Here is a 16,274-nt window from a genome sequence, read left to right as displayed (position 1 = left end):
TCAAGGTTTGAACCCAAACTCAAATCCATGGGTTCCTACATCATTTGAGGCCTAAAGGAAGCTTGTATCCCTTCCCTCTACTTGTTTCTACAACCTTGGTAAGTTTCTTAAACCTAAAAGCTAGTATTTAAAGATTGGGTGATTTGAGATTCTAGGGTTTTATGGGTTTTGTAGATTTGAGAGAAATTCTTTAAATTAGATGAAATTAGTGATCTAATAGGTTGATTTAGACTTGTTTATGGTTGTATTGCTAGGTTCTATTGTTGATTGGAGTAGCAAGCTTGAGTAGGTGAAGTTCAAGAATTTGGGAAGTTTTGGGTAAGAGAAGGTAATGAGTTCTTGATTTATTGGATTAATTTGTATTAGATATGCGCAATTGAAGTTGTTTGTATATTGATTGGAGGATGGGTTTACCGGATAATAGGTTGGTTGAGACCTGGAAAAGTCAAGGTTGAGTATTGATTTACATAGCTAATTTTTGGAGTGCGAGGTAGGGAAATTCCACCTTTGTTATTCTCCTGAATATGTTATCCTATTACGAATGTTGCTCCTTCCCAATGTTCATTATAAATTGGTTCTCGCCTTAATTGCACCTAAGGGAGAACAACCCCACATTGTGATATCCTTATTGTATGATTTGAATTACATTGCATACCCTACTTGTTCAATCTTCCATTGAGCATGATTTACTCTTGAACATGCATCATGTAGTAGTATATATATATATTTAGGTTGTATGTATACCCTATTGCATAACCATGTTGGACATGCATTGTAATTGCATGGAAGATGTTGGGTATGGACCCGTATATCTCCTAGTTGTGATTGATGTGAAATGTGGAATGCCGTTAGGCCGTTCAGGGTTCCCATGACTACGGGAATGCCGGTGGGCTGGATCAGGATTCCATATGTGTTCGAAACACCATGCAATGATGTCGTTGGGCTGTTCAGGGTCCCGATATGTGTAGGGATGCTGGTAGGCCAAGTTAGGATCTCGTATGGTGTGGTTATCTACTTGTGTTTGGTGTACATGATGTTAGCTATCGTATTGTTGCATTTGTGCCTTTCTTTAATATTTCAGTCTTATGTTATTCACTTACTCTTTATTATTCCCTACTGGGCCTTTCGCTCACCCTTTTCTTTCTCCTATTCCCTCCTCGCAGGTGAGTCTAGTTCCGGTACTAGGGTCGCGGATCAGGAGAAGGGTGTGTGACATGGATGGACCCCTGGAGAGGGATATGACTAGATAGTTCTAAACTTGATATATGTTGTTACTATTTTGTCATATCTATGTTTCTTAGTTGAGATATTGTGTGATATCCCTATTCGATGATAGGATGGATGGTAGGGAGGGTACTCCGTGTGATCGGGACTCCCGAACCGGGTTTGTGGACTTCGTGTCCTGACGATTTCTTATGTTTGCTGGATTGCTATTTGTGGTGGATGTTGATTATATATGTTGTTGTGTGGAGAAATTGTGTGTGACTGTTAGGTGACCTGAGGCCCTGCTTAGATGTGAGAATTGATTGATGCTATGATTGTTAGGTGGCCTGAGGCCTTGCTTAGAATTGAGAATTTAAATTTGTGATGTGAATTGTTAGATGGTCGGAGGCCCTGCCTAGGTTGTGAATATATTTGTGAAATTGCTGCGTGTTACTCCAGGTTGGCATCCTCCGTATTATGGGGAGGTGCTATCGAAATTTTTGGTGACCTAATGATTGAATTAAATAGGAGATTGATTAAGAGGATATCAAAAGTAACGCATTCCGGGTCGAGGCGTTACATTCGTTTCCGTAGAACATATAAGTGCTCACCGTCGTCGCTAAATGTCCAACCCTTCGTCTCCTACTTCACCGAGTCTGCATTTTACCGTACAACATTTTGTGCTCAAAAATCTTGCCATTTAAGTCGAGAAGGAAGATAGCACTAAACTAAGGTTAGTGTAGTGCATTTTATGAGTTACTATACCAGTACAAATATTTCATTGATAAATGTCTGTTGTTTTCATTGATGTGAGACAAATTTTTCGTTGGTTACTTCGTTTAGGTTCGTTTAACTCAGGCAATTTTTTTCGTTGATAAAACATTTATAGGGTTGATAATATCACGATTTCAATGAAGGGGGTTTCTCACCCAACAACTTTAACCATGGCTAGATGCATAGCACAGAAGATGGTTTGACCAGTCAAAAAATATAAGGTTGAAGACATAATGAATAGGATGGTTAGACCAGTCGTAAATGACAGAAAGTTTACACTTATACTTCACCATTCTGGGATTCTCAATTCTTTCCAGGAATATCAACTCGTGTGAAGTACGTTGGAAGATTCATAGACGAATTTAATTGTGACCCTTCTTCGATGTCCATGTTTGACATTGAATTGTGTCTTGAGGGTTTAGGGTATGAAACATATGATAAGTGCTACTACCAGGTACCAGGAATCAAAGATCTAGAACATGGACTTCGGATATTGAAGAACAACTGCGATATAAGAGATATGATTGCAGCGGTTAATGGATACGAATGTATCAATGTCTTTGTTTCCCACAAATATTCAAATGATGAGGAGCCCAAAGCATATATGGCAGAGGATGTCATATAAATTGTTCAAAAGGCAGCCAATCTCGATGAATAATATCAACTTTATGGTTATCATATTAGTTCGTTGATGGGTTTGTAGTTTCGGTATTAGGTTCCGTTAGTGTAGTAAAAACACTTGTAAAAATATTTCGTTGCTAAACGTGTGTATTTTCGTTACTAAACGTGTATATTTTGGTTGCTAAACGTGTGTATTTTCGTTGATAAACATGTGAATTTTCGTTACTAAACGTGTGTATTTTGGTTTAGGTAAGTGTGTATTTTCGTTGCTAAACGTGTGTATTCTCGTTGCTAAACGTTTGTATTATCGTTGATATCAGACAACTTTTTTAGTTGATAACTGTTTTACTTTTCTTAAATCATACCAAGTGCATGTATTTCGTTGATAAATTTGTGCATGCTTCGTTAACAACTTGCATGTTTTTGGTTTTTAATTTTTCACATGCAAGTTTTGATTGATAACCCTGTTACTTTTTGTTGAATTTTTTGTTTGAATACTCACTTATTTTGTGATTCAGAAATGGAAGAGGTTAGCATATTAGTTCGTTATTGTGGGTCTTGGGAAAAGGTTGGTCTCAGTTATGCATATAAAAGTGGGAAGAGTAAGGGCATGATCATTCCAAATGACATCTCGTATGACCAATTATTGGATATGGTGTACGAATTGACCAATATCGATTGTCGGACAGATAACATCCAATTGAAGTATAATTTCAATGTCCATGGTCCAACTGAACCTGTTGAGATTGAAGGTGACAAGGATGTTCATTTTTTTGTACTATGCAACAGCAACAGGAACATACTTGGGACATCTCTATGCATTTCAAACGCTGATAGAGAGGTATATGATGATGATACTGAGGTAAATTTTGAGTTAAACGATGATCGATATGATATTGCAGATACAGAATTATTTGATGAACCCGACATAGTTGGATTCAGTCGGAACATTGATGATCGTAACGACCCTTAGATAAATATATCAGAAGTTAACGCCAATGATCATACAACTGCCCAGGAAAATTTGTCTTCTGAGAGTAATGCTGGATTTGCCGGTTCTAATTCAATTGGTGCGTCACAAAGCTGTTGTAATATGATCTCACCTGTTGTACATGATGATTCATATGCTGTTTTGAAAGTTGGAGAAATATTTCCAGACAAAAAGAGCTTGTTTAAAAAGCTATGCATGCATGCGCTTCATTTGCACTTCGAATTCAAAGTGACAAAATCGACAAAAACTCTTTTTGTTGCTAGATGCAAAGTAAGTGAATGCAAGTGGTGACTTCGAGCAACAAGAGTTGAGGACACTTGTTTTTTCGTTATAAAGGTATATCGTGACAAAATTTGTCTTCTTCTTATTTTGAATTTAACGAAGCTCGACAAGCAACAAGTTGGGTTGTGAGGGAATGCATTAAGTCTAAATATGAGGGGGTTAGTTGCATTTATTGACCAAATGACATTGTCAAGGATTTTGAGAGAGTGCATGGAGTTTCAATCACTTATGGGAAAGCTTAGAGGGCTAGAGAAAGTGCAATACATTCATTACATGATACGCCAGAACAATCTTTTGCTGAACTTCCCTCTTTTTTTGCACAATTGGAATCAAAAAATCTAGGAATAGTAACACATATTGAGTCGGATTCTATCAATCGATTCAAATACTGTTTCATGGCCATTGGACGATCATTAAGAGGTTTTTCGTATTTGTATAAGACCTATAATTTGTGTTGATGGAACTCATTTGAAAGGTAAATATCTTGGAACATTATTTGTTGCCACATGTTTGGATGGAAACAACCAGGTTTATCCTTTGACTTTTGGAGTAGGGGATTCAGAAAATGATGATGCGTGAACATGGTTCTTTGAAAAATTGAATGGAGCTATTGGAAGCATGGAATCACTTGTTTTTATCTCGGACAGGAATGCAAGTATTGAAAAAAGTATCTGGAGAGTTTTTTCAGATTCCATACATGGTGTTTGCATGTATCACCTTGGTCAGAATTTGAAGTCCAAAAAGTTTAGTGATTCCGCCATCCCTGTATTCTATAAGGCAGCAAAGGCATATGATAAGGTGGAGTTTCACCATATCATGAATCAAATAAACAGATTCGATGCAGGTAATGTTTTCAACTATTTAAGTGAAGCTGGTTTTGAGAAATGGTTTAGGGCTTATTTTCCTGGACAACGGTATAACATCATGACAACAAATATTGTTGAATGCTTAAATGGAATATTGAGGGATGCTCAAACCCTACCTATTACAAAGTTGATGGATCATCTGCAATCTTTATTACAACGATGGTTTCATGAGAGACGATCAATAGCTCTTGAAATGAAAGGTGAACTGACTGACTATTACGATAAAGTTACAGAAGAAAGAAGGAATAGGTATGTAACGTAATTTATTTCTCGTTGATAATGTTGAGAATTTTCGTTGATGATTTATGTATTTCGTTTAGAATTTTGTTATTTTGGTTAATAAAATTTCTCGTTGATAACTTTGAGAATTTTGGTTGATGATTTATGTATTTCGTTTAGAATTTTGTTATTTTAGTTTATAAAATTTATCGTTGATAACTTTAATAATTTTGGTTGATGATTTTTATATTTCGTTGAGAATTTTGTTATTTTGGTTGAATAAATGTTTCGTTGATAAATATTATTTTCGTTGACTACTTATTTTTTTTCATTGACTACTATAATTTTATCGTTGATAATAAAAATTGTCAATTTGGCAGGGCTAGAGTCATGACTGTGGAGCCTATTAGTATAAATACTTTTCTTATAAAAGACGGTGATGATGGAGGACAAGTGGATTTGGCCTGCAAGACTTGCTCCTGCAGAGTTTTTGATATTGACCATATACCTTGCATCCACGCTTTTGCAGCATGTAGAGTTAGAAAATTACCAATAATTTCATCGTGTTCGCAATATTATCGTACTGATATGCTGCTACTGGCATATGCAGAACTAATCAACCCCGTTTTGAACACATACACTAATGTTCTGATTGAGGAAGTGAGGGTTGTGTAACCATCAGAAACCAAGAGAAAAAGTGGACGACCAAAGAAACGTCAAATTCCATCGTCCGGTGAGCAAATACAAAAAAGAAAATGCAGTCGTTGCAAACAAGATGGTCACAACTGTCAAACTTGTAGTAAGCCCATTTGTTTACACCCTAGCACATCAGCACCATGAGAATTATGTTTGAACTTGGTCATTGGTAGTTATTTGTTAGGGTATCTCATGTTTCGTTGATAACTATTATTCGTAACGTTGATTACTCTAACAATCTTCATCGGTAGTTATATGTTAGGGTATCTCATGTTTTGTTGATAACTATTATTCGTAACGTTGATTACTCTAACTGTTTTCGTTGGTAGTTATTTGTTAGGGTATCTCATGTTTCGTTGATAACTATTATTCGTAACGTTGATTACTCTAACAATCTTCGTTGGTAATTAGATGTTATGGTCCATAGTTTTTGGTTGATAACTATTATTCGTAACGTTGATTACTCTAACAGTCTTCGTTGGTAGTTATATGTTATGGTCCATAGTTTTTCGTTGATAACTATTATTCGTAACGTTTATTACTCTAACTGTTCGTTGGTAAATATAGAATATCATATATATAAATGAAATAATTATAGTTGTACAGATAATATGTTAATGAAATAATAATTACATTCCCATCATGCCCATTTTCCATGTCTCGACGGCAAATGTTTTCCTAATAAATCCCATGTCCTCAGGTTTCAAAATGATCACGTCCTTATCGGCTGAGAGAATCTCTATGAATTTTATACAGAACATGCCGTAGTCCGAACTGAACGAAAAAGGCAACGAAATTAGATCAATTATTGATTAGAAGAATATTTATTAAAGGAATAGAATACCATACCCATTTTGTTGTTGAGGTACTTTAGGTTCACGCTCTATGGTCCATGGAGATTCATTGTCGATGACGTTGGCACGCTTCAGCATCTTCGGGATCAATGTTGCAATGGATTTTATTTCATTATTAAATGTCTCCTGTCTGGTGTGTTTGATAGGTGAATCATAACAAATGATCCTCTTTTTTTGAATGTCTATCACACCAGCAGCACAATGATCAGCAGTTACATTAATTGGGAAATAAACCTTATCCAAATTGGACCAAGAGACCATATTTGTCCTAGATCCGTCAACAAAATGCAGCAGAAGATCATCACTGTCCCAATGTGAAGGCTCAGTGTTCTCTTCGTGCAATTTGTAACGGATGTTGAGATATGTCTGGAAAAAAAATTATATTGAAATTGTCAACGAAAAAATATTTATGTTATAAATGAAAGAGTGTATCTTATAAACGAAAAGTGTAATATAGATGTCAACCTAAACATAGATAAAATCAACGATAATAAAAATACTTACATGGAAAGGTGTATTCATAATCGCACATTTTTGTCTGAAAATATCAGTATTCTCAGACATTCTTTTACGAATGAAATCCAATGCAATGTCAAGATGCTGCAAAACATATTTATATCATTATAAGAACTAAAATAAGTTTATCAACCATAAACACCAAAAGCAATACAGTTATCAACCAAATCTATATGCATATATCAACCTATAATTAATTCACGTATTAACTAAAACTATTATATATCAACCTAAATAGAAGCAGCAATCAACGTAAAAGTAATTCAGTTATAAAAAAAATTTACAAACTTTCATTAACATAATAACTAATGTATAAATTTCTATATCATTAACAAAATAAGTAATGTACAAATTAAGAGTTATAAGTGCATATCTAATAGCCACTTGCTTTGGTCCATGATTGTATCAAACCAATCCTTTTTTGCATCAATGACTTTTAGATCAATTATCTTATCCTGATTGATGGGATTCTTATAGAATTCATCCATTTCAGCTTCCCATTCGTTCATATACTCTGAAATATGATTGAACTCTGGTTGAATCTTTCTCTTCTTTTTGGAAGGGTCCGTATATGGTGACACTTGGTACGGACCCCTCTTCTTCAATCTTTTGCTCTGATACTATTGACCTTCGGTTGCCAGCTTTGCCAACAAATGTAATTTATTCGCATCAGTATCATCCTCCTCATTAGCAATAGAACTAATCCCATCAACCATTTCTTCATTCTCAGTTTCTTCAACTGAGACATCAACCTTATCCACATTCAAATCAACCAGTTCATCAGGTTGATCAACCTTAACTTCAGTGATACCAACCATAAGCTCATTGGTATCAACCTTATCTGAAGTAGTTTCAACCGTATTGTCAACCATAAACGTAAGGTTATGAACCTTAAGTTCACTGTTTTCAACTTCAAACTGGTCATTATCAACTTTCTCATCAACCTTGATATCATCACTGTAAACCTTCTCATCTGCTATAGAAGGATTATCAACCTGACGATCATCATCATCGGTAGATTCATTTGGCAAATGATCCACCTTCTCAATAATCTTGGTAATAATTTTATCCAAATCTTCATTGGATTCATTTGGCAAGTGATCTTCCCCCTTGATGGATGTTATATCACCCTTTTCCAGGTGCCCAATATCCACCTGCTCAACTCCAACTCCATCTATATCATCATTTATTTCTGGCTTCTTCTTCATTGAAGCCCTCGTTCTCCTGGAAATGAGCATTTCCAAACCCACTTTTTTCTTCTTCTCCAACTCTTCTAACTCTGATATTTCTTTGTCTGCCTTCGACATTAAACGTGTGCTCATTCTCAGAGTATTTTTCTTTACATGCTTCCCCTTTTTTATCGCCCCCATCTTCACAATCTTCCTCTTAATCCCCCTTTTCTTCCTTTTCCTCAACTTTATCATGTACAATTTTCTTTTCTTCTTCTTTTTTGCTCAACTTTTGAGCAGATTTTAGGCCCACAATTTCGTTCTCAATAGAACTGAGCCTCACTGAGATATCATTTATCTTTTGATCCAGTTTATTTTCTAATTCAGCAAGAGTATCCTTGACCAATCCTCTGATCAATGAACTCACAAGCAATCCCATCTCAAATGTATCATCTGACTTTTTAACTGAACTGACATCAAAGTCAGCTCCTGGGTTCTGCATGAGTTGCTTAGCTTTCTTTGCCTTCTTTAATACGACTCCAACATTCCCTTCTTTAATACAACTGTAACCTGAAGATGAAAAAATCATATAAATTAAAAATCTACATTATATTATCAACGTAAATATATACAATACCAACGTAAAAATATACAATACCAACGTAAATATATACAATACTAACATAAAATTCTCATTAACAACTAAAACATCTACGTTATCAATTATCAACCTAAACATTGTCATTATAAACCAGAAAAATATAATTACCTCCTCTGCCTCCAGTATATCATTGACAGTCTTCAACTTTGGTGCCTTAGTTGATGATCACTTCAACATTCTAGGCAGCAAATTCAAATCAACACAGTTTGCAAATTTTTTTGTAATACTGGGAATAACCTCATATACCCATAGTTGGAAAGCCCAAGGAAAACCCAGTAGATTATACCACTCATAATCATTCTTCTTAGCCTTAAATTTCTCGGACCTTCCAACAAGACAATTAGTCAGGGACTGTATTGTCTTCTTGTATGACAAAGTACCCCATGGATACTTGTTGAACATATCCAGATAATCGACCAGATTCAACAAATCAACATCAATCAACAGCTTAACATCTCTACCTAAGAGCACAGACTCAGCAAAATATACAAGTGTCAAATTAAAGACATCTTCTGGAGCTTGGCACTGCATAAAATTCCTTTGTAACTCTTGGCATGAAATATGACAACTTCCTTTGAAATACTTATATTGCAAACCCACCCTAGGTTCGCCAGAATTCTCCATCTCTTGCAAATATAATGAGATGTCGGGTAGGGAGTGACACCTCAGTCCTTTTATGAGGTTAAATTCCCTTATTGAAAAAATTGCTTTTTTTCCACCAATAAAAAACACCAACCTCCCTTTTTTTTCATGATCTTTTGATTGTATTTGCCTAAGGAGGAGTTGGTGTACAATCAGTGGAGCCCATTTCATGTTTTTGAGTTGTAAGAACGCCCCAAAACAGGATCCCCTAAACAAAGTAAGCTGATCTTCATTCAGCTTACTTTTGATATCGCTTATGGTTTCATATAACTTTGAAAACGATAGAACCTTCGCACCAAATCTCTCAGTCATGGGAATCTTGTAAGCCATTTTATGTCAATTCTGCATGTATATGAAAAGTGTAAAATAAGTTTATCAAACATAAACACAAAACCAAAACAATTATCAACTAAATATATATGTATTTATCAAACTAAAAGTAATACAGTTATCAATGAAAAAGTAATACAGTTATCAACCTAAATAAAAGCAGTTCTCAACGTAAAAGTAATACCGTTATCAACGAAAAAGGTACAAACTTTCATGAACAGTACTACACCTTTCTACATGTACTGAAAAACTGATAACAACCAACATGCATGCCTTTACCAACGAAACCCAACACCCTATAACATATATGTAACACGCATAACTGTTTCACTAACATTTTCCAAAAATCTCGTACATATAAATGAAGGTGTACACCAAACTCATCTTTAAGAAGCTCATGGATTACACGGCAATATCAACGAATATTCAAACAAAAATAACGTAAACCAGCACCGTCAAGCCATGAAATAAGACTAACCTTAGTCGCGTTCGTTGTTGTTGTTCGTTGGTAAAAAACTAGAAGAAATTCCAACAAAGTAGTATGTCTCGGAAGAACGAAGAAGATGAAGATGTGAGGGAAAAAATTTTAACTCGCTCGTGTGTGAAGACAAAGAAGATGAAAGGACTAGTAGAACACAAATCGAGACGGTTACTGTTTGTTTTGCAGAGTTTTTACCCGTACAAGAGTAACATTGCCTTTTCACGCGTTAAAAGGGTTAGATTTTAAAGTTTCAAAAATAAGGGTTATATTTCAAAATTGTTTATTATCGGGGGTCATTTTTCAATAAAACCCATGTATATATATGATGCCCTCTGCTATGCCTCTGTTGTTGTAGCATATCTGCGGCGCTGCTATTGGTCAGAAGTTTTTATATTTATTTATTTGTTTTACTGGAGTGGAGAGGGGCAGACAGGTTTAGTGGACGCAGAACAGGTGGTTTTTGTTTTTGTTTTTTTTTTTCTCTTTTTTGTCCTTAGTGGAATGTAGCGTACCGTATGAGTAAAAAAAAAAAACGGATATTATAATCTTCTTCACTGGACATAAGATATCCAAAATCTAGTTGTTGAGAACATGAATATTAGAGTTATAGATGATGAAAATGCAGGAGTGTCATGATTTGTTGTCATCCAAAGATTTTGATAATGTATTACACCAAGTAGGACATCTTCACTAAACAGATTGTGTGCAGTTAGAGAGTACAAAGTTGGTAGATCAAGGTTTACCTTCCGAGAAAATGACTTAAAATTCGTGTAGTGTCAATTTGAAAAAAACAAAAGACGGAAGACTATCATTAGATTGAAAAGACTTCTAATGGAGGAAAATGAAAAAACAATACATTCTTGAAATGCATTAGAAATTTCATTAAAAGTGGTACATCCTGAGATGTAACAAAACATGCTTTACAAGCTAAATTAAAGACATAGCCGCAGAGGCTTTTATCAAAAGGCAAAGACAAATCTACACTAATTGCCCTGAGCCAAGCTAATTGAAAAGATAAGTGGTCTAAACCATGCCTAAGTAAGCAATAAAATATTGAAGACACTAGGTTTGTGGTTGACGCGGGGTGCCTGTAAACTTGTCTTCTTTCTTCTTTAATAGTGCTCATGGTAATCATGATGATGTCTCTACTCCTGTTTCCCTAGCACTTGCCTCACGTAATCTGTAGTGGGAAATAATGGGAAATCACCTTCTTGTTACTTGCTGGAGTGACTGGGTTAGTGGGTTTGATAACCGCAACCTTCTCCTGAAAATGGGGATGATGATAATGACATCTCTCTAGCCGTGCTTCTTCTTCAAGGTGGATGTAGATATTCTAAGAAACTGTGGTATCTTCCACCTTCCTGATTAGCAGGCTTTATGCTTGAGATTATATAAACATGGCTAAAAATCATCATTCTATTGATATTTCTGCACGAAAGATCGTGAAAAAATGTCATCTTCCTTTAGGTGTAGGACGAACGTGGCATTGACTTCGTAGTGTCGTGTTTCAACTGAGAACATGTTTGAAAAAAAATCAAGGACTCTAACAAATTTCAATTTCTCCTAAACTCTCTTTGAGATAATCTTGTTGAAATCTTGATTACTCCTCAACAAACCAACCTTGAAGAGGATAAACCATTAAGACAAAAATCCCCTCCTTTGTAGGCCTTTTGGACATTGATTTTCAGACAACCCAGACTTTTAATAACTTATCACCGGACTCCAGGCCAACAAGTTGTTGTCAACAACCATCAAAAAATCTTGCAAAATGAACAAATATTTGAAATAAAAAAAATGTCATGCCCTTGTCGTGTGTCACTTAGAAGTTGGTTGTTTTTTGCAAAGCGTGGGACCCATCTTGACACATGTCAACTGATGTGTAAGGGTCATTTTAGGTATAAACAAAACATATGATACAACTCTCTCTCTCTTTAAAATTATGGGTTGTCTAAAAATTCTTTAAAGATCATAGTTTTAATTTGTTAAAGGGGTGTTATTCATGGAAAAAGAGTACTATAAAATTATTTTATGAATAATGTTTGAAACCTTCAAAATATCATTTTTTTTATTTAACCTTCAATTAATATGGAGTATTGAATATTAAGTGAAAAGAAGTTTTTTTTCCCTACTAAAATTTTTTAAAATTTTAATTATATAAATAACATAATTTTTTTAAATTACAAGCTTGACATAATGCGCTACTTCCAGCAGCCTATTATGCATAAAATACTAATTACACTACTGGGAGTAGCACATTTCACTTTGGTATAACTTTAATTAACTCACGCCACTCTTCACTAACAAGTCTAAGGCCATCCACAGCAGATACTCTAAACAAAAACTCTAAATTTACAGTAAAAGTACATTTTCCACAGATTTACAGTTTCTCTAACATTACTACCACTCCACAGATACTCTAAATCATTTAAATATTCATTTATACTTTCAATTTTTATTATTTGAACTCAATTTCTTTTACATTTAAATCAATTGACATAATAATAAATCAATTCATATTTATTTATTTCAGAAATTAAATATATATTAATAATTAATTATAATAATTAAGTTAATTAATTTTTAATATATTTTAAATTATTTTTGTGGATAAATAATTGAGTGATTATGTAAAATGTAGTAGTTGAATTGTGTGGATACGAATATAGTGGTTAAGTTGTGTGGTAACCACTGTATTTGAGTTGTGTGGCCACCAATAGAGTTGGTGAGTTATGTGGTTATCATTTGAGTTTGTTGAGTTGTATGGCTACAATTGATTTGTTGAGTTATGTGGCTATAAATGGAGTGGTTTAATTGTGTGGAAGATATTGTTGTACAAAAAATCTATAAAAGCAATGCACTATATCACAACTTTATATCTAAAAACCAACATATATCATTCAATATTACTAGCAATGGATTTCTTTTCAAGGCGTAGAAAGAAGAAGAACATCAATGCCGAACCTTATGATGGCAATCTGGAGGATATATTAGTCATGGGGTTAGCTATGGAGATTAAATGATCGTCTTCTAATCGTCGTTATGGAGAAGGACGTACGCCTATCAATCATAATACTTTGTCAGGTCATGATCGGTTGTTCAATGACTATTTTTATGAGCATCCCGTTTACCCTGCTGCTACATTTCGAAGGAGATTTCGTATGAGTCGTAATATATTCCTTCGAATTCAGACTGCTGTCGAAGCGCATGAACCATACTTTCAACAAAGGCGTAATGCCGTTGGAAAGTTAGGTTTATCTGCTCTCCAGAAGATAATAGCAGCACTACGAATGCTTGCTTATGGAGTTGTAGCAGATTTTGTGGACGAATATGTCAAAATCGGTGAGACCACGGCAATAGAAAGCCTAAAAAGGTTTGCAAGTTCTGTAGTTGCCATTTTTGGTGAGGAGTACTTATGTTCACCAACATTCGATGATCTCGCAAGGCTACTTGCAATAGGTGAAGGCTAGTGGCTTCCCCGGAATGCTCGGGAGTACAGATTGCATGCATTGGAAGTGGAAGAACTATCCAACTGCTTGGAAAGGTATGTTCTCTGGGCATGTACATAAACCAACTATTATTTTGGAAGCTGTTACATCATACGACCTTTGGATATGGCATGCATTCTTTGGACTACCAAGGTCTCATAACGACATTAATGTCTTAGAAAGATCTAGTATATTCCAAGGACTAGCGGAAGGACGTGCTCTAGTGGTGAACTTCATGCATCGCCACCATCGCATTAGGGATAGAGAAGTCCATTCTCAACTTCAAGGTGACTTGATCAATCATTTATGGAGGCTTCATAGTGAAGAATGACAAATTCCTAGCTATGTAATCTTTGTAATGTCTGGTGTGTTTGTTATCTTTCTAACTACCATGTAATCTTTTTCAATGGAAGTGTGGTTGTTATGTTTCAATTCTATGTATTTTCCAAATCTAGTGTTTAATAATAATACTATAGGCAAGATGTTCCCTATATTTTAGAGATATCTTTCCAATCTGACAGATAACAACATACTTGCAACATACTATTTAAAAAATTTATACAATGCATAAGTTCATACCCGTTTAAACAAACATACCAAACATAAGATCAAACATAATATTGAGTACACAATAGTTAAAAGAATCCACCAGGTGATCAACATAAAAAACAGAACATTTACTGATTACGTTTAGACATGATCTTGGCTTGAAGTGATTCAACGTATTTACGTTGAACCTCATTCAATGTATTCAGATCTGTCATCATGATTTGAAACTCCCTTTCCCTCCGTTGTTGCTCCACCTTCTCCACTGTTGCATAGGCTCTCTGCCTCTCCGCTTCAGCCCTTTGTCTCTCTGCCTAGGCTCTCACTTTCTCTACTTGAAGCTTCTCATTTTGTATAAGCAAATGATCTTGCCATTCTTTCTCATCTCTAATTCTGTCAACTTCAGCCAATGCCATCCTTTCATCATGTTCTTTCTTTTTATTGATCTTCAATTTCCCTATGACATCTGATAGTTCATTGAGATCACCCTTCCCTTTCTTCCTCCTCTCTTTTTCGGTTTTTCGACCAATTGGTCTCTCTAGTTTGATTGACGTTGAAATTGAAATGTCATCCTCATCCAAGTTGATTGCATCTGGAGTACTGATCGAGCATGAAGCACTTTGCTTCCTTTTTGAAGAAGGTTGCCCCATTTGCATGGTCCACTTGGATTGATGCCTCAACATATTCCAGCAATGATCAAACTGGAAGTGGGATTTATGCAATTGGTGGTACATTTCTTTGGCCATCTGAATCTATATATTCAAAACACATATATGAATACATCATCAGTAAACTCATATAAAGGCAACAACATATCTGTCATAATTTTATTAAACAAAAATAATCACCTTGTCGATCTCGTTTGTACCGGATGGACGGGCAGCCTCTACTTGAGTTAAGGAGCCCATAAACTTGTTAATAGCAAGTTGGATGGCTTGCCATCGGCTATTTAACGATCGTTCTATCCGCTCATTATGATTAGGCCCCCTTGTCTCATTGTAAGTTGTTGTTATTCTGGACCAAAAGGTCTTGGACTTTTGGTATGTACCTTGAACTGCATCCATGCGTGTATTTAGCCAAGCTAAAACCAAGTTTCTGTCTTCATCAATAGAGAAATTACCACCATGATTTGACACTCTCTAACGAACTTGCCGACTCTTTTTAGCTGTAGAGACTTCTTCACAGGAGCTAAAAACTTGAAACGTAGGTTGAGTATTGTTCTGTGAATCATATGGGAATGGATCAAAATCATCATGACCTTGCTAATCCATAATTGCATGAAATAGGGAATAAAAATCAGATATAAATGTGGCAGAGGATAAATCAGATATAAATCAACAATCAAACAATGGTATAGATAGAGAACTTGACAACAATCAAACCTGGGACAGCTATGAATATAAATAAGCTATAAATCATCCTACCCTTGCTGACCTTCTCCTACACAATCATAATCACACAATGGTAATCACATTCAATCATTCAAGCACAGGGCTGTGACATGCCTTCCCTGCCTTCTCCTTCACAATTCCTTTTTTTTTTTCTCAATTTGAGCTACAAGGCAATGCATAGAGAGATAACCATATAGGTATATATGCTGGCATGGCATGGTAGACAGGGAGAGAAGTTCATACCCTTCCCCCCATACATGATCAAGAATCAACAAAAAGAACAATAAAAAAAGACAATAAACTCAAAAGATGAGCAATTGTATATCAAATCCCAAATCAATTCACAGTGCCCTAAACCATACCATGAATAAACAAGTTAAAAAACATGTATATAAATCACAATTATCAATGACATAAAAAATGAAATCACATGTATATGCACACCCAAATTTGATACAGTTCATAAATCACAAAATCAACATCGTGATCCCACATTCACAAATTCCACCTCGGTTTCCATCAATCAACAACCACACACACAAGGATC

The 16,274-nt window shown here is 35.2% G+C and overlaps 3 protein-coding genes across 3 annotated transcripts; 1 reads left to right on the top strand and 2 right to left on the bottom strand.

Moving 5' to 3' along the window:
- Window positions 1-4,930: 4,930 nt before the first annotated feature.
- LOC120010489 lies at window positions 4,931-5,631 on the top strand. Its single transcript, XM_038861281.1, has 2 exons — window positions 4,931-4,986; window positions 5,337-5,631. The coding sequence occupies exons 1-2, from the start codon at window positions 4,931-4,933 to the stop codon at window positions 5,629-5,631; spliced, it is 351 nt and encodes a 116-aa protein (XP_038717209.1).
- Window positions 5,632-9,017: 3,386 nt separating this feature from the next.
- LOC120010488 lies at window positions 9,018-9,824 on the bottom strand. Its single transcript, XM_038861280.1, has one exon. The coding sequence runs from the start codon at window positions 9,822-9,824 to the stop codon at window positions 9,018-9,020; it is 807 nt and encodes a 268-aa protein (XP_038717208.1).
- Window positions 9,825-14,650: 4,826 nt separating this feature from the next.
- LOC120010487 (glutathione S-transferase T2-like) lies at window positions 14,651-15,400 on the bottom strand. Its single transcript, XM_038861279.1, has 2 exons — window positions 15,185-15,400; window positions 14,651-15,088 (listed from the first exon to the last, which is right to left on the bottom strand). Exons 1-2 carry the CDS (start codon window positions 15,398-15,400, stop codon window positions 14,651-14,653), a joined length of 654 nt encoding a protein of 217 aa, XP_038717207.1.
- Window positions 15,401-16,274: the final 874 nt, after the last annotated feature.

The sequence above is a fragment of the Tripterygium wilfordii genome, chromosome 12 (assembly GCF_013401445.1).
Source record: "Tripterygium wilfordii isolate XIE 37 chromosome 12, ASM1340144v1, whole genome shotgun sequence".
In the NCBI taxonomy this organism is placed as follows: domain Eukaryota; kingdom Viridiplantae; phylum Streptophyta; class Magnoliopsida; order Celastrales; family Celastraceae; genus Tripterygium; species Tripterygium wilfordii.
Note: the sequence above shows the minus strand (reverse complement) of the source record. Positions and strands in the feature narration are given on the sequence as shown.